We start from the raw sequence: 25191 nt of genomic DNA, 5'->3' as shown, positions 1-25191 counted from the left end.
CTGTTGGTGGGAATGTAAATTGGTGTAGCCACTATGGAAAACAGTATGGAGGTTCTTCAAAAAAATTAAGAATAGGGACTTCCCTGGTGGTCCAGTGGTTAAGAATCTGCCTTCCAATGCAGGAGATGTGGGTTCGATCCCTGGGCAGGGAACTAAGATGCCACATGCCTCAGGGCAACTAAGCCCGTGTGCTGCAACTACTGAGCCCACATGCCACAACTAGAGAGTCCATGTGCTGCAACTACAGAGCCCACATGCCACAACTAGAGAGAAGCCCATGCGCCGCAATGAGGAGCCTGCATGCCGCAATGAAAGATCCCTGTGCCGCAACTAAGACCCGACGCAGCAAGCAAGCAAGCAAGCAAGAAAGAAAGAAAGAAAGGAAGGAAGGAAGGAAGAAAGGTCAAGGAGAAATACATAAAGATACCCCTTCAAGGGTATGGACTGATGAATATTAAAAAAAAGGATAGAACTACCATATGACCCAGTTATTCCACTTCTGTGTATTTATCTGAAGAATATGAAAACACTAATTATAAAAGAAAAAACACTAATAATAACACCCTTGATTGCAGCATTATTTACAATAGACAAGGTATGGAAACAACCTAAGTGCCCATCAACAGATGAATGGATAAATAAGATGTGGTACATACAGTTGATGCTTGAACACTGTGGGTTTGAACTTTGCAGGTCCACTTACAAGTGGATATTTTTCAACAGTAAACACTAGAGTACAACAGTCTGCGGTTGATTGAATCTGCAGTTATATGCAGACTACCCCCACGTTGTACAAGGGGTCAACTGTACATACAATGAAATACTACTCAGCCATTAAAAAAAAAGATGAAATCTTGCCATTTGCAACAACACAGATGGACGCTGAGGGTATTATGCTAAGTGAAATAAGTCAGAAAGAGAAGACAACACTGCATGATTTCACTCATATAAATAAGAAAATAAATAATAAATACCCGAACAAACAAACCAAACTAAAAAATACACACAGATACAGAGAAGAGAGTAGTGGTTACCAAGGGAAAGGAGGGTGGGAGGTGGCTGAAATGGATAAAGGGGGTCAACTGTATGGTGACAGAGGGAAACTACACTTTTGGTGATGAACATGCTGTAGTGCATACAGATGTCGAAACATAATGTTGTACATATGAAACATATTTAAAAATGAAAAATAAACAGATTAAAGAACATTTGTTCCAAATGATTTTCTAATTTTTCAAAGTTTTTACATGTTTTGATCATTACAAATTAATAGTGACATCTAGTACCTAGAAGGGAACAAATGAGATAACAACCAAGGAGTTAAGATATACAGCCCAGATCCTTGAAAGATGTGTTACACAAAATAACAAGTCCCTACTTAAGAAGACTTCAGCAGGAAGGAAAAGATTAGTAAAGGAAACTAGAAGAACTACTGCAAGTTAAGCTGCAAAAAGTGTAGGAGGAGACCTGTGTTCGTGAAGAAATTTCTGGCAGTTCCATATAAGCTTAAGGACATACACTTCAAACTGTCAGAAGCAATGTTGATAATAAATCCACTATCATTTTTGAAATATGTTTGCATATGTAAGGAATACATGATGATGAATGGCACAGTTGTAGAGTACTACCCTCTCAGCCCTTGAAACAGGAATAAATATGCTGACTGTGAACGTTACAACATTACTATATATCTACTGAATTCTTCAAAATCCATTTTTAGGGGAAGGGTTGAAGAGAAAAGTCTGGACATGAGGAAGAAGAGAACTGCCCAGAAAAAGACTATAGTATTCCAAAAGTTTATATTGATGCCTTTTAGAGACAGACTAACAACCTGGTTAGGATTTTCTGAAGAACTGTTTACCCACTGGAGCCAAATGCTTATTAACATAGAGGGTTTCTATGGGAGACAAAGAGCATAGTTTTATTTCTCAAAGTATAATCTGAAATCCTCTATGACCTCATTTAATAAGAACAACAAGCAAGTACTTTATTTCTCACAGACAAAATGAGATGCAATTCCAGTTTTGTTTTACATACAACTAAAGGCTTCTTATTAGTAATCATCAAGTGAATTATTATGGATTATTAATATTAGCACACAAAAATAAATTAGCATACTTCTGGATTTCAAGACCTCCAATTCAGTCACCACTAACAGGTCTGGCTGTCCTGAAGAGAATCTATTTTGTCTGCACAGCAAGTACACTGAAATTCCTGCAGTTTTAAAAAGGATACTGGTAATATTTTAAGTTGGTCTTTGTTTTCATTGTTGTTATTCTTGCTCTCTAATTATGAACTACTGTAACTTTACTGTTTTTACAATTTCCTAATTAGTAATTACTGATAACTAGGTAAGTATAATTTTTTGTGGGTTATTTGGTTAATCCTTGAGTAAGTTGATAGATGTTTGTATCAACATTAACCTAAGTCTTCTCAAACCTAGACTATAATACATGTATATATTATAGTTCAAATAGAAATTCTTGATACCATTATTGACAAAGCAGATGTAAATATAACCCTTCCAAAGTGCCTATAGGGACTTCCCTGGTGGTCCAATGGTTGAGAATCCGCCTTCCAATGCAGGGGACGTGGGTTCAATCCCTGGTCGAGGAACTAAGATCCCACATGCCGTGGGGCAACTAACCCCACATACCACAACTACTGAGCCCGTGCGCCACAACTAGTGAGCCCACGTGCTCTGGAGCCCAAGCGCCACAACTACAGAGCCCGTGCGTCGCAACGAACAGCCTGCATGCTGCAGCGAAAGATCCTGCGTGCCGCAACAAAAGATCCTGCATGCCGCAGCTAAGACTTGACATAGACAGACAGACAGACAGACAGACATATTTTTTAAAAAAAACAAAGTGCCTATATAGTGTGATATTTTATGGATGTTGTCTTGTTGACAAATGTATGTCATCTGAATAACTTGCAACGCAATATCAAGTTAAATGTAAGAAAACTGTTGAGTTTATAGGGCACTGTTTTGTAACATGAAAATCACATACAGAAGCTCATTAGATAACCTCACTTTTTTGTTGCTATCACTAAGTTCTTCTTCTATGTGAAAGTGGTATTTGGTAAGGTAAGTGGGCTATAGACTCCTCTGCATTCCTAAAAGGGCAGCAGTTCCTAAAAGCTAAAGAACTACTGGTCTTGTGTAAAGATTATGAACCCTGCACTCAGACACAGGCTCAAATCCAAAGTTTACTATTTCCTAATAGAATAACCAGAAAGTCAGTTCCCTCATCATACCACCCTCATATGGTTGTGAAGGTTAAATGAGATAAGTATGTAATATACCTGGCAAATAGTAAGTGCACCCTTACAGAAGGGAGGGCAGGTGGAAGATGGTATTTTGGGTCTTGCTTCCAGGCCCTTCATCTTTCAGAGAATGCTCCCAACGTCCTGCCCCAAACCAAAGTCACATCTCCGAGACAGAAACCAAACAAATAACGTGAAGTAGGCTAAACCAAAGACATGACTTTAATTGTAAATTACGGCAAGAAAACTAATGGATAATTAAACCAATTAAGGTTGTGGTCAGGGATCACAAACCCTAATAACAACCAAACAACATAAAAAAAGGCATATATGCATACAAGTCATAGAGATGGCCCCATATTAATGAGATCAATAAAAGCTTTTAATACAAGAAAAAAATCCACAAGCCTTCATAATAACAACTGAAATAAAGTTGTTTATATGATTTTTCTTTTCATTTAACCCACTTTCTTGAGAACTGATCTCCCCAAAAAGGACAAAGCCTACCTCCTTATTTCACCCATCTCTTACTGAAGTCTACCCAGACATCTAATTCATTTAATATTCAATAATTCACTAAGTCCTTCAATATGTACTATTTACTAAGCACCTCTCATGGCCAGAAGTAAATAAAATATTAACAAAGCCCCAGCTCTACCCTCAAAGAGTTTAAAGTCTAGTGGGAAACAGAAATAAGTAAACAAGCAATTACTATACTATGTGTTCAGAGCAGTGATGAATGTGAGTGTTTATAGAATACCATGAGAACACATATATAAGAAGTACTGACTCTTTCTCAAGGACACATGGTGAATGGTGGAAACCAGGAAATATTTCCTAGAAGACATCTAAGCTGAGAATGAAAGGATGAAGAGTTGGGCAAAGATGGGGCACAAGGAGTAGAGGAAGAAAGTCATCCAAACAGAGAAAATAGCATCTGTAAGATCAAGGAGACTAGAGGACCTAGCATAATGAACGAATAGCAGTAGTTCAATATGATCAAAGAGACAAGTGTGAGGCTAAAGAGGTGAGCAGGGACCTCCTATGACATATTAAGGAGTTTGGAATTTATCCTGAAGGTAGCAATGGAAAGCAGGGGTTTCAAACTAGAAGTGATATTATCAAGTGTGTCATGAAAAAAGACTATTCTGGCTTAATACAAAGAATGGATAGGAAGGCAGAAAAGATGACGAGTTTCCTATTACTAATGCAATAATCCAAAAAGGTGAAAACAGTAGTTTGAGAATCATAATCAAAAGGACTGTGTAAATGGACAGGGGTGAGAGCAAGAGTAGAAAGAGAAGTTTCTAGCTTGGCAACTAAGTAGATAGATGCCCATTCACTAAGAAGAAAGAGTACTTTGAAAAGATGATGATCAGTTCCGTGGAGTTCTGGGGCTATAGTGCCATGGGACATATAAATGAAGATTTTCTATAGGTAGTTAGCCACAAACATCTAGAGTATGAGACACATCTGGACAGAGTGCTACATTTGGAAGTCATCAGCCACAGAAAGTAAATGAAGCACTGGGAGCAGATATCAGCTCAGAAGAACTTAAGATCCTTTCTTGCACAAAGCATTGTTTCCTACCATGTTCCTGCTTGCTGCTGTAAACAAGCTGAGGACAGCCAGTACTGTTCCACTGACTGATACTCTTAAGTTAGGAAACAACCATCAAGATTTTTCCATGCCTTTATTATGTGCCAATATTTGTGTTAGGCATTGAACAGAAATAAAATGTGGTGCCCTTTATACATGAGGATTTTAATAAACTGTAGGTGTGCTATTTATGGTGAGGTTACATAGGTATTTAACATTCAAAAAAAAAAAGGAAGAACAGTATGGAATGAAGTAACCAAAAATCCTCTTAGAAAAAGTGGGGCTTGAGCTAGGCCTTAAATTGTAAGTAGAATGTAGAGATGTGAAGAAAGGAACTGGCATTCCAGGGAAGGGAAAATGTATAAGTAAAATACCAGGGTAAGGAATGAACATGACTTTAGAGGTAGAAAAGTAAACAAAAATAACAACAATAAAATAGTTTGCCTGGAATGACCAAAATGTACAAACTTAAAGCTGGACAAATAGAATTCAGAAGGTCTTAATCAGCCAGAAGAGTTTAGATTTGACAGAGAAGAAAGAAATACATTATCACTGATGTTTAAGAAGAATAAAAGAGTTGGGTTTAGGGAAGATAAAAGGTGGAATAATGCAGTGATTAAGAATGCAGGCTCTGGAGGATATTGCCTGGGTTCACAACTGGCACTCCAATTTACCAGCTATGGGGCAAGTAATTTAACCTCTCTAAACTTCATTTTGCTCAGTTATCAAATAGGATAATAGTAGTACCTAACATCGTAAGTTAGGTATAGATATAAAATAATATGATCTATGGAAATGCTTAACAAAGTAAGCAAGGAATGAATGTTAGCTATTATTTTTAGTTCATTATGGGGCAGATTTTAGAAAACCTAGGGAAAGTTCATGGCATAGGTGTCCCTACCTTCTGTGGCTAGAGATCCCTGAACTTATTCAATGTTGCCTGAGAAAGATCTTTACTTCACTTCTTACCACCGTGACTCCCTCATTTGATGATTTCTACCAACAGCCCAAAGACAATAATGCCTCCAAAGTTCTCACATATTCAAAATTCCAGTTGTCTTCTCGTCACCAGACAAAAAGAGTATAAACTCACCTTTCTCTGCTTCTCCCTGTAAACAATTCAACAGAAAATCATAAAAAGACTCTGAAAGGTTGGGAAGTGGAAGGCCAAATGGCTAGGGACCACACTTGAGGAACTTGAGGAACAACACAACACTGAGTTCCCTGGATTTTCTTTTTAATTCTCATATATCCTGAATGGACCTAGGTGAGGCTAGTGTCCTGGAACCTGCACCAAGATGGGGAAGGAGGAAGAGAAGGCCTGGATGGAATCTCCTAACCCTCTGGCCAGCAACTGATTCCAAATCTCCTGATTTCCAACCCAGTGACAGAAGGCAACCTAGGTCAGTGCTTTCCTCCCCAACAGTACTGGCAGAAACTTAAGAGAGAAGCCCACCAGCACTAAGAGGCCCAGAGAGCTGGCCCAGGAAAAGTCAGTATCCTAGAAGCCCAGAATTCCTACATCCCCCACCTAAATGTACCAGGAGGCCTAGAAAAGCACTTTTTGCCCCGACCGATGGCAGGAGCAAGAATCAAGTGGGAGATCCACTGGCATCAGGTGCCCAGGGAGCAGGCCCAGGAAAGCATCCTTCACCCTATGGGCCAATATCTCCCACTTTCCACTCAACAGCAGTAGGCCTAAGGAAGAGCATTCTACCGCATGAGCAGCACCAGCAGAGATCAAGCATGAGCCTCAGCAGCACCACTGAGCAAAGTAGACTATAATGCAAATCTGCTTTGTTCAGTGAAAACTGAAAACTAAACAGTCTCTGAAACCAAAGCCCATACAAGTAGGCCAGGACCTATATGTTACATATAAATAAGACAACTGAATGCTAAAACAGATTAAATAGGATCCAGTCTCTTACTGTAACATTCAAAATGTACAAAACACAATTAAAAATCATTCACAATATCAAGAACCAGGAACATCACAGCTTGAATGAGAAAGATAATCAGATGATTCCAACCTCAAGGTGAAACAGATGATGGAATTATCTGACAAGGATTTAAAAAGCAACCATCTTATACGCTTGAGCAAGCAATTAAGAATGTCTTGAAGAAAATGAAATAAGATAAAATCTCAGTAAAGAAACGTAAGTTATAAAAAAGAACAAATGGAAATTGAAAAAAATACAGTAACAAATAAAAACCTCATTTGAGAGGCTCCATGACAGAATGGAAATGACAGAAAATAGAATAAGTGAACTTGAGGACATATCAATACAATTAATAAGTCTGAACAACAGAAAGAAAATCAATTTTTAAAAGACAGGGGCTTTTGGGCTATAACAAAAGCTCTAACGTTCATATCAACAGAATGGCATAAGCAGAGGAGAAGGGGGGTGGGGGTGGGGAGGGAGGCGCTAAAAAAAACTATTCACAGAAATAATGGGAAACTTCCCAAATTTGGTGAGACATATATCTACAGGTTCAAGAAGTTAAGTGAATCCCAAATACGAAACTCAAAGATATCCACACCAAGACACAACACAATTAAATTTCAGAAGATATAGGAGAACACCAATTTGAATGATAGTAGATTTCACATCTGAAAACATGGAAGCCAGTAAGAAGTGTTATGCCATTTTGCAAGTGCTGAAAGAAAAAAACCATAAACCATTAATTCTATGTCTGGCTCAATTATCCTTCAAGAATGAATGAGGAATAAAGACACTTTCAGGTAAAGAAAATAAATCTGTCACTAATAGACTCACCCACATAGAGGGGCTGAGAAATTCTCCAACCAAAAGAAAATAGCAGGAAAAAAACCTGAAAGTTCATAAAGACCAAAAAAAACAAAAACAAAAACCACAACAGAATGGATAAAAATAGAGGAAATATAACAGACTTTCAGTCTCTTTATGAGTTTCTTAAATCATATTTGATGACTGAGGAAATTGTCTAACACTATTTGCTGTTGTACTCAATATATGTAAACGAAATATTAAAACAATTATTATTTTTAAAGTGGGAAGGGTAAAGGGAACTAATTCTACTTCACTCTCAGAGGTGAAAGTTGATACCAGTAAACAGTTATAAATTATGTATGTATATTGTAACACCTAAAGCAACCTCTAAAGAAACAATACAGTGCAATATACTCAAAATACTATAGATAGATCAAAATGTTCCTGTAATCCACAGTAATTCAAGAAAAGAGAAACAGAGGAACAAAGAGAAAACAAATACAATGGCAGACTTTAAGCCCAGTATATCAATAATGGTTTTAATGCAAATAGTCTAGTACACCAACTAAAATACAGACATTAACACAGTGTTTAAAAAAAATACAACTATATGCCCATTGTGTTTGAAGAAAATCCCTTCAAACACAATGACATAAGAAGGTTGAAGTAAAAAGACAGAAAAAGAAATACTGTACAATTTTTTAAAAGCAGTAATGGCTATAATAGCAGATAAAGTAATCTCCAGAATAAAAATAATTACTCAAAACAAAGAGCATTACCACATAATGATAAAAGGATAAATTCACCAAGAAGATTTAGCAATCTTACACGTGTATGCAACCAAATCCAGTGTGATGTGACAAAGGCAATAAGAAATGGGAATGAAAACTAAAAGAGTAAAAACTAAATATGATTAATAAACAAAATATCTGTTCCTTTTCTGTATTCTCTATTGGCTCCCCTTTCTCCTACTATATTCTATAAAGTTTTATCCTTGGAATTTTGCTGTTCTCTATACTCAGGCTCCCCCAGAGAGCTTATCTATTCTTACAGCATAATTTAATCATGGGTTGTTGAAGTCTTTCAAATTTGTCTTTCTCATTTCCCATTTTTTCAACTGCTTCAGATGTCAAGGCAGCTGAATCTAATTTCAGGCTTTTCCCCAAACTACTATCACTCAGGAGCTCAGGGTCTTACTGGGAGGAATGAGACATAACCAAATGGTACAACTGGGTGCATCAATAGAAATAAAGCATAAGGTAAAGAGGCTGAACAGAGAGGATGTCTTGGAAGACAGGCTGCAAAAGAAGAGCACAAAGAGTGACATACCTTCACCTAGTTCCCCACTTTTAGAGATTTACCCCAGGCACGGTAGGCTGAGAATACTGGGCTGTGGCCCCACCCGACCTTACTAGTAGGATGGAGGTTCCACTCCAGAAGAGGCGATCCAAGAAGACCAGAGAATACCATCCACACCCAACACCATTCTTATAAAGAAGGGACGTGTTACTCCAATATAAGTGGGTCACTGTTCCAACTCCCAGAGCAATGTCACAAAGCTTTTTCCCAGGAGAGGCAAGCCATATGAACAGAGAGCTCCACATATCTCCATAAGCAGACTGACTTCATTTGGAATAGAACACGGAGAAGTTCAGGCCTAAGAACACCAGCAAAAACAATGGTGATCACTGTAAAGCAATTAAGAGGAAGCTGCTAGCTACATGATACGAAAAAGCCACACAGTAGACAAGCTAGAAGTTTAAAAGAAAGGCTCAAAGACTGACCTAAAAGACTACCTCTAAGAAAGGGCCTTACAGTAACTGAATCAGACCAGGAGCAATTTATGCCTCAAGGCATTGTTGAAAACAATACAGCAATCAGCTTAGCTGAGGCTAACAGCTGATACCAATATTGCAAGACAAACAAGAAGATTAACAAGGAGATGAAAGAGACAGTAAAAGAGAACTCAGTTAAAGCCACAGTCATAGGAGGAGGGAATGGATGGAGACCACAGTCAGGGAGGCTGTACATATACCAAAGACTCTGCTTTTGGGACTTCCCTGGTGGCGCAGTGGTTAAGACTCCATGCTCCCAATGCAGGGGGCCTGGGGTCAATCCCTGGTCAGGGAGCTAGATCCCACATGCATGCCACACTAAGGAGCCCAACGGCTGCAACTGACAGGGCACAACCAAATAAATAAAATATTTTTTTAATAAAATAAAATAATCAAATGCAAATCCAATTAAAAAAAAAAGACTCTGCTTTCCAGTGAGGAAATTCAGAAGGTGCATACTGCAGGGGAAACAGACTTCACTTCCAAACTAGTCACTAAATAACCAGACAAGCAAAACAATAACAAATATTCTCAGCCCAGAGAGGGAATCAGTAACCAGAGCTGCAACAATATATTATCTAAAATGTCCAGTTTATAACAAAAAGTTGTGACACACGCAAAGAAAAAGAAAAGTGACCCATTCACAGGAAAAAAACAAGCAATAGAAACCGCCTTTAAGGAGACCCACATTTTGGTTTTAGCCAGCAAAGACTTCAAAGCAGTTATTATAAATCTGTTCAAAGAAGAAAAGGAAACCATGCTTTAAAAATTAAAAGAAGCTTCAATGAAATCCCTATTAAACTACCAATGTCATTTTTCACAGAACTAGAACAAAAAAATTCCACAATTTGTATGGAAACACAAAAGACCCTGAATAGCCAAAGCAATCTTGAGAAAGAAAAACGGAGCTGGAGGAATCAGGCTCCCTGACTTCAGACTATACTACAAAGCTACAGTAATCAAGATAGTACGGTACTGGCACAAAACCAGAAATAAAGATCAATGGAACAGGACAGAAAGCCCAGAGATAAACGCACACACATATGGTAACCTTATCTTTGATAAAGGAGGCAAGAATAGCGGAGAAAAGTGGAGAAAAAAAGGAAGCAAGAATAGTGGAGAAAAGACAGCCTCTTCAATAAGTGGTGCTGGGAAAACTGGACAGCTACATGTAAAAGAATGAAATTAGAACACTCTCTAACACCATACACAAAAATAAACTCAAAATGGATTAAAGACCTAAATGTAAGGCCAGACACTATCAAACTCTTAGAGGAAAACACATGTAGAACACTCTATGACACAAATCACAGCAAGATCCTTTTTGACCCACTTCCTAGAGAAATGGAAATAAAAACAAAAATAAACAAATGGGACCTAATGAAACTACAAAGCTTTTGCACAGCAAAGGAAACCATAAACAAGACGAACAGACAACTCTCAGAATGGGAGAAAATATTTGCAAATGAAGCAACTGACAAAGGATTAAACTCCAAAATATACAAGCAGCTCATGCAGCTCAATAACAAAAAAACAAACAAACCAATCCAAAGATGGGCAGAAGACCTAAGCAGACATTTCTCCAAAGAAGATATACAGATTGCCAATAAACACATGAAAGGATGCTCAACATCACTAATCATTAGAGAAATGCAAATCAAAACTACAATGAGGTATTACCTCACACTGGTCAGAATGGCCATCATCAAAAAATCTACAAACAATAAATGCTGGAGAGGGTGTGGAGAAAAGGGAACCCTCTTGTACTATTGGTGGGAATGTAAATTGATACAGCCACTATGGAGAACAGTATGGAGGTTCCTTAAAAAACTAAAAACAGGGCTTCCCTGGTGGCGCAGTGGTTGGGAGTCTGCCTGCCGATGCAGGGGACACGGGTTCGTGCCCCGGTGCGGGAAGATCCCACATGCCGCGGAGCGGCTAGGCCTGTGAGCCATGGCCGCTGAGCCTGCGCGTCCGGAGCCTGTGCTCTGCAACGGGAGAGGCCACAACAGTGAGAGGCCCGCGTACCACAACAACAACAAAAAAAACACAAACTAAAAACAGAACTACCATACGACCCAGCAATCCCACTACTGGGCATATACCCTGAGAAAGCCATAATTCAAAAAGTCATGTACCACAATGTTCATTGCAGCCCTACTTACAATAGCCCGGACATGGAAGCAACCTAAATGTCCATCGACAGATGAATGGATAAAGAAGATGTGGCACAAATATACAATGGAATATTACTCAGCCATAAAAAGAAATGAAATTGAGTTATTTATAGTGAGGTGGATGGACGTACAGACTGTTCATACAGAGTGAAGTAAGTCAGAAAGAGAAAAACAAATACTGTATGCTAACAAATATATATATGGAATCTAAAAAAAATTAAAATAAATTGGTTCTGAAGAACCTTGGGGCAGGACAGGAATAAAGACGCAGACGTAGAGAATGGACTTGAGGACATGGGGGCGGGGAAGGGTAAGCTGGGACGAAGTGAGAGAGTGGCATGGACATATATACACTGCCAAATGTAAAACAGATAGCTAGTGGGAAGCAGTCACATAGCACAGGGAGATCAGCTCAGTGCTTTGTGTTCACCTAGAGGGGTGGGATAGGGAGGGTGAGAGGGAGAGGCAAGAGGGAGGAGATATGGGGATATATGTACACATATAGCTGATTCATTTTGTTATACAGCAGAAACTAACACAGCATTGTAAAGCAATTATACTCTAATAAAGATGTTAAGAAAACATTAAAAAATAAAATTAAAAGAAAGTAATGGCAATGTCTCATCAAATAGAAAATAAGCTAATAGAACTTACAAAAGAAGCAAATGGAAGTTCTGGGGTTAAAAAGTACAACTAAAATGAAAAATTTCCTAGAGGCTCAACAGTAAATAGGGACAGACAGAAGAATCAGTGAATATGATGATAACAGAGACTATGCAAGCTGAAGGACAGCAAAAAAAAAAGAATAAATAAAAATGAACAAAGGCTCAGAGAGCTATTTGACAAGATTAAGTGTACTGACATATGTATAATGGGGGATATCTGAGACAGAAAAGAGCAGAAAAAAATAATGGCTGAAAACTCCCCAAATTTGATGAAAAACATTATCCTACACATCTGAGAATCCCAATGAACTCAATGATAAACAGAGAGATCTATGCCAACACATCATAATCAAAATCAAAATGCTGAAAGACGAAGAGAATATCCTGAAAGCAGCAAGAAAAAAAACAAATCACATACAATGGAACACTAATAAGAATAGCTGATTTCTCACCAGAAACAATAAAGGCAGAATACAGTGAGTGGAAAGACATATTCAAAGTGCTGGAAAAAACTGTCAACCAAGAATTCAAAACCCAGCAAAACTATCTTTCGAAAAGATAATATAAAAACATTCCCAGATATACAAAAACTGAGAGAATTTGTTGGTGGCAGGCCCATCTTACAAAAAATACTAAAGGAAGTTCTTCAGGCTGAAAGCAAGTGACACCAAACAGCAATTCGAATTTACAGAACAAAACAAATAGTGCTAGTAAAGATAATTATGTTAGGTAATTACAAAAAGACAGGACACTTGCATATTTTCCTTTCTTCTAACAGATTTTAAAAGCAAGCTTACATAAAACAACACATATATAATTGTATTATTGGGGCTATAACATATAGAAATGTAACATATTCAACTATAACATCAAAAGGAAGTACATGGGAGCAAACTTAGAGTACAGCAAGGAAATGACACTGGGTGATAACAAATCCACAGGAACAAATAAAGAGAATAAGAAAAAAGAATAAATTCAAATATTAATGTAATAAGCTCTATAAATATAAATATTTGCTCTCTCTACTTCTCTGAGCTTCTTTAAAATACATAAAATTATATAAATAATTATGACAATGTAACAATCTACTCTTGGGTTTGTAACATATAGGTGTATTATGTATTATAATAATTGCAAATACAAAGAAGAGGGAATAGATCTATATAGGAGAAACATCTCTGTATCACACTAGAATTTAGTTAGTATAAACTGGGAGTATATTCTGGTAAGATAAATTTTATAAACCCTAGAGCAACCACTAATAATATAACTTTAAAAATTAGCTAGGACTTCCCTGGTGGCGCAGTGGTTAAGAATCCGCCTGCCAATGCAGGGGACACGGGTTCGAGCCCTGGTCCGGGAAGATACCACATGCCGCAGAGAAACTAAGCCCGTGTGCAACAACTAATGAGCCTGCGAGCCACAACTACTGAAGCCCACATGCCACAACTACTGAAGCCCACATGCCACAACTACTGAAGCCTGTGCACCTAGAGCCCATGCTCCGCAACAAGAGAAGCCACCGCAGTGAGAAGCCCACACACCACAACAAAGAGTAGCCCCTGCTTGCCGCAACTAGGGAAAGCCCACATGCAGCAACAAAAACCCAACACAGCCAAAAATAAAATAAATAAAAATAAATAATTCACTTTTTAAAAAGTAAAAATTAGCTAGAAAATTATTAAAGAAATTAAAATACTGGAAAATATTCACTTAATGCAATAAAAAGCAGTAAAGGATGAACAGAAGAACAAAAGAGTCATAAGGCATATGGAAAAGAAAAAGTAAATCAGCAAGTATAAATCCAATGTTATCAATAATTACATTAAATGTGAATGGATTAAACAATCACATCAAAGGCAAAGATTGGGGCTTCCCTGGTGGTGCAGTGGTTGGGAATCCGCCTGCTAATGCAGGGGACGCGGGTTCATGCCCCGGTCCAGGAGGATCCCACATGCCGCGGAGCGGCTGGGCCCATCGGCCATGGCCACTGAGCCTGAGTATCCGGAGCCTGTGCTCCGCGACGGGAGAGGCCGCAGTGGTGAGAGGCCCGCATACCGCAAAAAAAAAAGGCAAAGACTGTCAGTCTGGAATTAAGAAATAAAAAGATACAATTATAAGCTATTTACAAGAGATACAGTTCAGTTTCAAAAACATAAATAGGTTGAAAGTACAGGGATGAAAAAAGATACAACATTCAAGCAGCAACCATAAGAACTGGAAAGTCCACAGAGACATAAGACAAAATAGACCTTAAAACAAAAAAATATGTTTCTAGAATTAAAGAGGGACAACAGCAAAAAGGTCAATTCATCAGGAATATATAACAATTACAAACATAAATGCACTTAATATCAAAGTCTCAAAATATATGAAACAATTCTGACAGAAAAGGGAAAAACAGACAAACAATAATAATTGGAGACTTCAATACCCTACTTTCAAAAATGGAGAAAACTAGCAGAAGATCAACAAGGATCAGAAGACTTGAACACTATAAACCCACTAGAACTAAGAGACATGTATAGAACACACCACCTAACAACAGCAGAATGCACATTTCTTCTCAAGCGCAAACCATACATTCTACCGGATAAACATGGTAGGACATAAAACATGCCTCAGTTAAATTTAAAAGCACAAAAATCCTATAAAGTATATTAGGAAATAGTTTAGATGAATTAAAACAAAAACACAACAAGCCAAAACTTAAGGCACACAGCTAAAGTAGTGTTTAGATCTATCAACGTAAATACCTACATTAAAAAGAAAAATCTCAAATCAATAACATAACATTTAGGGAAACGTAAACCAAAACTACAAGATACCACTTCACAGCCACCAGAATGGCTATAATCAGAAAGACAGAAAAACAAGTGTTGTGGAGGGTGTGGAGAAACTTCACTGGAACCCTCATAATGCTGGTGGGAATGTAATACGGTGCATATTCTTTGGAAAACAGTTTAGCAGTTATTCAAAATGTTAAACACTGTTACCATGAACGAGAAATTCCCACTCCTAGATATATACCAAAGAGAAATAAAAATAACAAATACACAAACCTGTACGTGAATGTTCATAACAGCATTATTCCTAAGGGTCAAAAAGTGGAAAACAACCCAACTGTCCATCAACTGATGAACAGGTAAACAATATGTGACATATCCATCCTATGGCAATAAAAAGGAATGAGTACCGATATACACTATAACATGGATAAATCTTGAAAACGTACTCAGTAAAAGAAGCCAGCCACAAAAGATCTCATATTGTATGATTTCACTCACATGAAAATGTCCAGGATAGGCATCTCCAACCTCAGCTGACTTCTCAGAACTACTGCCAATCCATCTGCTTATCCTTGGTCAGCTCCATCCCCTATTCACTTCAACATAAATTCTAAGCCTTCACCAAGCCACTCTCCTCAAATCCCTTAACTCACCTCCACAACTCTCAACCTCCCTCAGCAGACAATCTTGCTTTCTACCTCAAAACTAATCTCTCAGTTTCCTCTCTGTAAACGTGTATCTGTTCTTATGCTCATTTAATTCCCTTTTCCCTTCAAGTCACAGAAAGGAATATAGAAACAAACTGACTCTAATATCAGACTCCTCCATGTAATTCAGTTCTAAACACTGTCATGAAGAATGCAATGAAAATCAAATGGTTCATCTAACAAAAGATCTGAGGATCTATAAATACACCTAATCCAAAGTTAACATTATTGCAGGAGTTCAAAAGTAAAAAATTAGGCACAGCAAGATATTTTTAACAAGCTAGTCATAAGGACACTTGATATCTCCTTCTTTACATACCTGTTGAATGTTTGAAAGTCCCTGGCACAGTGTCAGGAGATACCCTCAACATTCTGAGATCTGAAGAGTGATACTCCAACTCTCTAGTTGGCTCATGAGGAACAGATGGAGGCAATACAGATGCAAAAGACTGATTAATGTCCATATTAGAAAGACATACCTATGAAAAGAGATAAAAAATGAAGAAAATAACATTAATTTTAGACTTCATCTACTAAAAAATAACCTCATTTTTATGAAAATGAATGTTAAGCAGTTATACCAGTTCCTCAAGATCATATTCTCAACCCTCCTGAATTCATATATAGATCATATCTTGTTTGGTTAATTCCAGGAAGGCTCTACAAATTATTTGAGGGTTTGGAAGTCTACCTGTATAGAATATTACAGATAGGAGACCTAGAAGTGTTCTATTACTCAGAAGTTTGCTACTTAACAATAGTATGATCTGAACTATGGTAATATTCTTGACAAGCTCAAGGACTTGTTTTTTAAGAAGGAGAGGTATGTTAGGGAAAGGAAAGAGGAAAGGAGGGAAGAGAGAACAGAAATATTTTCAAGAAATCCACAAATGTTTAGAAGAAAAATAAACGCATCAAAGAACTGTATCTGTGATCAGTTACCAAAAATCATAAGTTCTCAAATTTTTTGAAACAAAAGTAGTGGGAAATATAAACTGATGAAGTAAAGGTTAAATGCTGAAAAAGAAGTTCCTGAAGTTTCATGACATTCCAGCAAGTCCTTGTTAAAAAAGAAATCAGAGGGGACTTCCCTGGCAGTCCAGTGGTTAAGACTTCGCCTTCCAATGCAGGGGTGTGGGTTCGATCCCTGGTTGGGGAGCTAAGATCCCACATGCCTCATAGCCAGAAAAACAAAACATAAAACAGAAGCAATATTGTAACAAATTCAACAGACTTTAAAAATGGTCCATATCAAAAAAAAATCTTAAAAAAAAAAAAGAAATTAGAAACTATTAGTACTGATGTTGGTACATAAACATTACACAACTTTTCACCAAATTCACAGTATACTCTCATATAAAAACAACATACCACTTTTATTTTCCTAAAAAGTTATTCCAGTGCTGCCCTCTCAGGAGGGAGTCTAAAAATGTACATAAGCATGAATTTTTCTATCCTCTTTTATGAAAGATTTTTCAGTGTGTAGTAACAAATATTCTTAAGAAGCTGGCAGAATGTGGAAATAAATAATTCTACTTCTACTGCCCATATAGTTTCTCTAGACCCATGGTTCTCAAATGGGGAAGATTTTGCACTCCCCCACCTCCCCCCACCAAGGAACGTGTGGCAATACCTGGAGACATTTTTCGCTGTCATAACTTTAGTGGGGGTAATGTTACTGACATCTAGTAAGTAGAGGCCAGGGATGTTGCTAAACATCCTAAAATACACAGAACAGCCCCCCACAACAAAGAATTATCCAATCCCAAAGCAATAGTGTAGAGGAACCCTGCTCTAAACATAGCACAAAGTTCTTAGTTTTCAATTATCCTACTGCCAAAGGAGACATGCAGCTCATTAATAGCATGGGTTTGAACTGCACTGGTTCACTTACACATGGATTTTTTTTTTTCAATAGTAAATACTACAGTACTACACACGATCCAAGATTGGTTGAATCTGTGGATGTGGAAGAACCATGAATATGGTGGAATCGGGGATACAGGGGGCCAACTGTGGATCTTCAACTTCGCAGAGGGTCAGTGCCCCTAATTCCCACATTGTTCAGTCAACTGTATATATCACATATATGATAGATAAATACTTGTGTGTGCTCATGCATGCACTGTGTTTAATAGAAGTTTTCCCCTAAAGCTTCCAAACATAGGGGAAAAAATTTCTATTCCAATCTTGACTTTGATAACATTTCAAAGCTTCGAAATATATAGATTATTAGAGCAGTTAATAAAAAAGAAAATGCAAAATGAAAAAGATGAGATATATTTATTTAAGAGATCAACAGATGTTTGTCACTAAAAATTAAAGGAGTCAGGAGGGAAAAAAAAATCAAGATTTGTTTATCTCCTAGTTTTTATCAATAATGAAGACAGAATCAAAGACAATGAAGAAACCAAGAAATGCTAACACCTCTATAAGAACTGAGAAAATCTGTAAGTCACTCTGATTTTAGGAAAAAAATGAATTATTCTGATCTAAGCAAGGTGAATTTGAGATGTTGGGACTATTCACAGGAAAATTTCATGCAAGAAATTTCTACCTAGGAGAAATAATACTAGGGTCTTAAAATAGAGATGATAACCATCCACACAGAGAAAAGCATTTAAACCTTGAGAGGAAACAAATTCTTTGGGATGGAGTGGGGACCAACAAAACAAACACAAAAGAAATCTAAGGAGTCAACCTTAAATAATATTTAAGAGTTACGTGGCCAAAATAAGGGATACTAAAACAGTATTTTATTATAGAGGTTAAAAGAATGTAATATGCTGCTGCCAGGAACAAGGAGAGAGAAGGAACAGAATAATGAATTAGAGTAGGAAGTCCTGGTAAGAGTCTAATGGTCTAGTTTCAGTAAAGGGAACTAACAGCCAGGCACTAACCATGTAAGTGCTACATACCTTATACCCCATTTAACATAACAACATTTGAGGTTGATTATTATTGTTCCTATTCTTTATGTAGACAAGGAAGGAGAGTGATCCTCCAAAATCATTTGCCCAAGGCACAAGGCTAATAACAAAGTAACTGAACAGGGTTTTGACTCCAATTCTCAAGTCTCTTCATAGCCCTAACCTACATCATACATAAGTGGATACCCAAATAATCATTTAGAGAATGATGGATACGTATCAAAGTGAGGCAAACAAGTATGAATGCCTCTTCTGAGACACAGATGAGAATAAGGAAGAAACCAAAGAGTAGGCAAACCCCCTGAGAGCAAGCTGGGCCACGCAGGAAGATTATCATCATGTCTGGCTCATTGTTTCCCTCATATTAGCATTACGTAACTCCCAGACCATAGAAGAGAGCTAAGAGTGAAAGACAATATAGAGAACAGCATCCTCCCTGGACTAAAAACCTACAGTTAAGGGCAAATAAAATTTGAAATTGTGTCACAGTTAATCTCAGCACAACACTGTTAACTGAATATACATCTTCATGTCTTTAAATATATTTTATCTACATGAAAAGTTGATGACATAAATTACAAAAGTAGCACTATCAAAAAAATTAGAAACTCTCAATTTAAATATAATTAACACTGCTGTATGTTATATATGAAAGTTGTTAAAAGTAAATCCTAAGAGTTTTCATCACCAGGAAAAAATATTTTTTCTATTTCTTTAATTTTGTATCCATATGAGACGATGGATGTTCACTAACTTTATTGTGGTCATCATTTCATGATGTATGTAAGTCAAGTCATTACACTGCATCCCTTAAACTTATACTGTGTTGTATGTCAATTATACCTCAATAAAACTGGAAGAAAAAGGCAAAAAGAAACTCAAAGTTTAAAATTGATATTTTGTTTCTCATTCTTATTAAAACTAACTCTGACCTTCACTCTTGCCAAAATGATGCAAAATCTTGGCTTTGGTTTCACTGAAGAACAGTTTATGGTATAGTGGTTAAGTATATTGACAAGGTTAGTGTCAAATACTAGTTCCCCTACTTGCAAGTTCCTTAACCCTCTAAATATCAATTGTAAAATGGGGATGATAATAATCCCCAACAATCCTCCCTGACAGGATTGACCAAAGGCCTAAATGAATTGAGGCATGTAAGTAAATCTCTTAGCATATTATTTGAGCACAGTGTGTTAGCTATCATTTTCATCCCCATCGTTATTAAATTGAAAATTAGAATTAAACAATGTCTAGAATGTTGAAGAAAATAAAACTAACCTAACAGTTCTCTATATTAAAATTTTTAAATAAATTGTAAATAAAAGGAAAAATTCATCACAATATCTTTGTTCAGTTTCTCTTTTCAACTACCTGAACCTAAAGGTCAAAATATAATTGCAGGGACTTCCCTGGTGGTCCAGCGGTTGAAACTCTGCACTCTCAATACAGGGGCCCAGGGTTCAATCCCTGGTCAGGGAACTAGATCCCACATGCCGCAACTAAGACCCGGCGTAGTGAAATAAATAAATAAATAAATATTTTAAAATATAATTGCAACTCAAATTAGCAGCTTTCCAATGACATACTAATCTTATACGTGGGAAAACTGGAAAAGGAAAGTAACATTAAGTATACCACATATATGACCTAACTGTCTTTAATGACTAACAGAATGTAAGGATATATTATCAGGAAGTGGGACCCAGATTGGAGCTGACAGTATCAGACAAAACCGGATGAGCAATGGAACCAGAGAAACATTAAAGCCAAAAGATCCAAGGATCCAGGTAAATGAAGCCTTGTACATAAAAGAAAATTGTGACTTCAAGATACCTCTGAAGTTAAAATCTTTCAGGGGTTTCTAAACAAATACTTGAATATGTCAGGGCCTATATACCAAGGCCTGTACATTGAAGGCCAGAGGGGGAAAAAAGCACAACTGAATATCTCCATGAATGAGTCTAATCTTAACACCATCCCAAAGGTTCCTGCTGGCACAATTTGGAAGAGTTAAGATGCCTCAAGATGAAAGGCCTGCAAGCTCCAAAGGATGGCCTTTTCCAAAACACCACAGAAGTCACTAAATCTCATGGTCTACGAAGCACAAATATTTCTTTTACGCCAACCTCTAACAAATTAATGCAGCATATTCCTGGATATCAGATGAAAACCAGATTACACATCACAATTTGGTATTAGAGGATATAAATGGCCCTATACTTTCATCCCCATTTTTCAACTAAAATATTTCTTTCCCTACCGCATAAGAAATGTCAAACAGAAAAACTTACAGGCTCTTCAAAACTGCTCTCTTCCTTAGATGGTAGCTGTACAGTAGACTGCCAGTGCAGGGAGCTGTCACAAATCTCTAGATCATCAAGCAAATTTTCTAAACCTGCTAGCTTAATGCACTCACCAGTCAAGTCACCTTGGTCACATATCTGGGAAACAGTAAAGAGTAAAAGTAAAAACAAATAACAATACCATTTTCTGAAACAATACTGGAAAAGACCATGTCTCTCCCCAACAATCATTTTATTGTCTCACCTCTCTTTGTAGTTCAACAACTCTTTTCCTGCATACAACATCATTTTCATCTAGGCTACAGCATTCAGTATCATCATCCAGAGTATAGATGTCAGATTCAGCCTTCCCCTGCAGGCCCTCTACAAAATAGGAGTCATTTTGCATAATTGTATAGACAGTAAAACTGGACTTGGCTCCCACAGGCCAAGGAATTTCACCTTGGTCTATATCAGCTTTCAGCAATGTCTCTTGGCCAACTGCAATTAATGATGCATCGCTGATCACTGGCAAAGTACCTTGTGACTTTGCATTACATGCCACCAAGTTTGCTGAAAAGCTGCTTCCTACAGCTGCAGATGGACCTTCAATGACGTTACTAGAGTTTCCATTCTTACCCAAAATACAGTTTGAGGAATCTGCAACTTCTTCAAAGGTGTGCTGCTTTAAATCTTGTAAAACCAAAGAATCTGAAGTCCATACTTTCATTGGATAAATAATGTTTGAAGATCCTAACTTCTCTGCAAGGTCAAGAGCAGAAACAGACTTTATCTTCCCAATGGGAAGAAATGGTTCATTGTCTGTATCATACTGAAATAAAGCTGACTGTGTCTTGCCAAGACCAACAGCCTGTCTGAGAGATTTTTCACTTAAAGAAGATGACGACTTAAGCTCTGGACTAAGAGAAAGTGGCTTAATGAATATTTCCTGAGGAGCACTGGGGAGTGATTTTATATTAGGATGCCAGTACAGGGAGCTATCACCATCATCTTTTTTATACAACAATGGTTTTGAAGCTGCTGATTCAAACACCCCAGGAGTAGATTGATAGTGTGGGTGATTAAGTTTATCAAAGAAAAAGTTTTCAGCATAATTTAATAGGGAAAGATCTGGATTTTTTGGTTCATTTTCTTGGCTGTCATTTGTTAAAGATTTATTGATGTCAGTTTGGATTTCATTTACTGTACTCTCTTTCTCAGAAGGTTCAATAGAGGCAATAACTGCCTGAAAGGCTACATTTTCAGTAGCATCAACATTTTTCCCACCAAAAGCAGAAGGTGGCTTTTGGTTTCCTTCTTCTTGAAAACACAGCTGTTCTGATGTCTCATCTGAGTTGGATTTAATAGTCTGAAGAGGACCACCAAAAACCTCCATCTTAGAGGTATCATGCCCCGTGGAGAGTATATGTGCTTCTGACACTTCTACAGAATTATCAGTAACTACAACATTCTCAATGTATTGTATTTCTGAAGATCTGGGATGCACCTCTGATAATACTAAAGTATTTCTATTCTCCTTTAGTTCAAAACATTGAGATAATTCTTTCCCCAGATCTTCTTCAATTCCTTTATAACCCTCCAAAGAATCCATCTTTTGTTTCATCTCATTCTCAGCAGGAGCCCTTAAATAAACACTCTCAAAACAATGACTATCAGCTGTCAAGGGAACCTCTCTTCCTCTTTCCAACAAACAATGCAAAAAACAATGTGGCGTTTTACTATAAAAGCGAGGAGCAACTTCATGTGGAAAAGAAACACAGTCCTTACTGATTAGACATATTTCTGGATGGTGTGAAGCTCCCTGTTTGCTCCATGGCATATCTGAAAAAGGGGCACTAAAATTGTCACTTTCCTTATGAATTTTATTTTTATCAATTGTGTCAGATGAATCTGAATAAGAATCACGGTCCTTACTGGTTAAATATTTTTCTAACTGTTGTAAAGCTTCCTGTTTCCCATATTGCACATATGAACAAGAAGCATCAAAACTGTCACTTCCTTTGGGAGTTATGTATTCATCACTTGTATCAGATGCAGTTGAAAAAGAAACTTGATCTTTATCAGCTAAATTGGTTTCTGGCTCCTGTATAACTTCTTGTGTCTTCCATGACATATATGAATAAAGAGCATCATAACTATCAGAGTCTTTGGGGGTTTTCAGATCCTCAAGTGTATCAGGTGAAACAATCTCTTCTTTAGTCCCTTGTTCAAGAGTTAATAAAGAGCGCTGAGAGTCAATAGCTGTACTACCTATAAGTGGGTGCTGAGATACTCTAAAGCAACTGTTAACTAAGTTTGAAGCTACTTCTGAGGCTGCCTGGAATAAAGCTTCACTAACTTCCGACGGTCGAGAAAACCATTCAGTGTCTTCAGACTTACCAGGAATTCCCCTGAAAATATACAGTTAAAAATAAATAAATAACACATTAAAAACATTTATTTTTTAAAATACTAACATGAAAAAATACAAAACTGATATGTCACTGAAATCGAGGTTATTTGAAAGTATATTGAAAAACAAAGTCCTAATTTCAAATTCCTTTAGGGTGGCTAATGATTGAACAAAGCAAATTCTTTTAAAACAGAAGGTAAACTACCATCCTATGACCCTGATATTTTCTCAGGCTTCCCTCAAAACAATATTGCCCCAAAAAGTGATTCTTTAAATGAAAATATCAAACTTTACTATTTAAAATGCATAGTTTATCACCTACCATAATTTAATATTCATTTAACCTGCATTAATTCTTCTACTACTCATTTATTATGCTCTTGAAAACCAATTAAGTGAGTTACTCCCCAAACAAAACAGTAACCTAAGCATTGGTTGACTATTGTGTATAGAACACTTTTCACAAAAGTAATTTTAAAGTAATACATAGCACAGGGCAGAGGTTTTTACTCCGTAAACATTTATACTTTTTAATTTAAGGCTTCTTTTTTATTTCTAAAAGAAGAAAACATATTCTTGGATAATTCCAAATATGCTTTGGAGAATTCCAGACTTGTCTCTCATTATGACTAAAGGGCATTAATTTGGAGTAACTGTTAATTTCGATGTGTTTATTAGAAAAATCGTGTTAGTTCATATTCGCACCTCCTATGAAGGATAGCTAGATTCATTCAATATTGGCTGACAAAAATGACAGTGCCAAACAAGCTAGTGACCATGAAATGAATGCTTTTTACAGAATGGGTGTGGGCTGATGAGCAGCAAAAGGGAAGATTTAGAAGGAAGAAAATTAGTGTGCCTTCTAAATTAAAATATGCCTAATATACTAGAATACATTAGAAATTATTTTTAAAGAAACTGAAGTCCCCTGGCTCATTTTTACACATATTACTATGCCAAATTAACATGTATCATGCCTTAATTTAGGGCCTTGTTATCTTCAGAGTGTGTACTGAGAATATCTAGCTCCCAACCCAAAGTCTCACCTGAAGTCATTAATATTAGTAACAACTTAGAAGAAAAGAAAGAGTAGAAAGGTTACATGCAAACAGAAAAATAAATCATCCTACCTCAGAGGAGCAAAATCTAGTTCACTTTGGTGAAACAAGGAATCAGGCCCAAACTCTTGATCTTTTGTCAAACATGTCAGCAAAGGCAAATCAGGAGAAGCGAAATTGTCTTGTATGACTGCAAAGTTTCAAATATAAAGATGTTGGGAATGCTGAAAATTAATTGTTTAGCTTATATAGTATTTTAAAGAACCTAAATATGCTGCCATCTGGAAGTTTCTACAAGCATTAGAATGATAATATAACAGCAGCAGCAGCAAATACCATTTATTAATAGCCTGACAAGATCCAGGCACTTAACATACAATATTTTATTTAATCCTCATAACAACCTTGAAGTATAGGTATTTTTATACCCATCTTATAGATGAGGAAACATGATCATAAATCTTAAAGAATACTAAGTAATTTGTCCACATTCAAATAGATTAAGTACCAGAGTGCAATCTGAATCTAAACACTCTACTTTTTAGCAAGTGCTCCTAACCATTATGAGTGTTTCTTCCTATCTTACATCAAAGTGTGGTCCACAGACTCCCAGGCATCCCTAAGACACTCTCAGAAGATGCCTGGGATCAAAATTATATTCAAAGTAATATTAACATATCATGTGCCTTATTCACTCTCACTCTCTTATAAGGATACAC

General features: G+C 37.0%; 1 protein-coding gene across 12 annotated transcripts in view; it reads right to left on the bottom strand.

Moving 5' to 3' along the window:
- Positions 1–25191, bottom strand: part of ALMS1 (ALMS1 centrosome and basal body associated protein) — a 230018-nt gene that overhangs the window by 167354 nt on the left and 37473 nt on the right. For 10 of the 12 annotated variants that reach the window (XR_003438292.1, XR_003438291.1, XM_027132039.1 and 7 more), the window contains 4 exons: positions 24545–24662; positions 21267–23412; positions 21011–21160; positions 16109–16268 (listed from right to left, as the gene is read on the bottom strand). Coding sequence is in view for 10 of the 12 variants with exons in the window: in XM_027132039.1 (XP_026987840.1) it covers positions 16109–16268; positions 21011–21160; positions 21267–23412; positions 24545–24662 (2574 nt within the window). In the remaining 2 variants the exon portion in view is untranslated. The remainder of the gene's footprint in view (positions 1–16108; positions 16269–21010; positions 21161–21266; positions 23413–24544; positions 24663–25191) is intronic. The other 2 variants (XM_027132045.1, XM_027132046.1) reach the window with 2 other exon arrangements.

Source organism: Aethalodelphis obliquidens, unplaced genomic scaffold, assembly GCF_003676395.1.
Source record: "Aethalodelphis obliquidens isolate GAN/ISIS:26980383/991018 unplaced genomic scaffold, ASM367639v1 scaffold40, whole genome shotgun sequence".
Lineage (NCBI taxonomy): Eukaryota > Metazoa > Chordata > Mammalia > Artiodactyla > Delphinidae > Aethalodelphis > Aethalodelphis obliquidens.
Note: the sequence above shows the minus strand (reverse complement) of the source record. Positions and strands in the feature narration are given on the sequence as shown.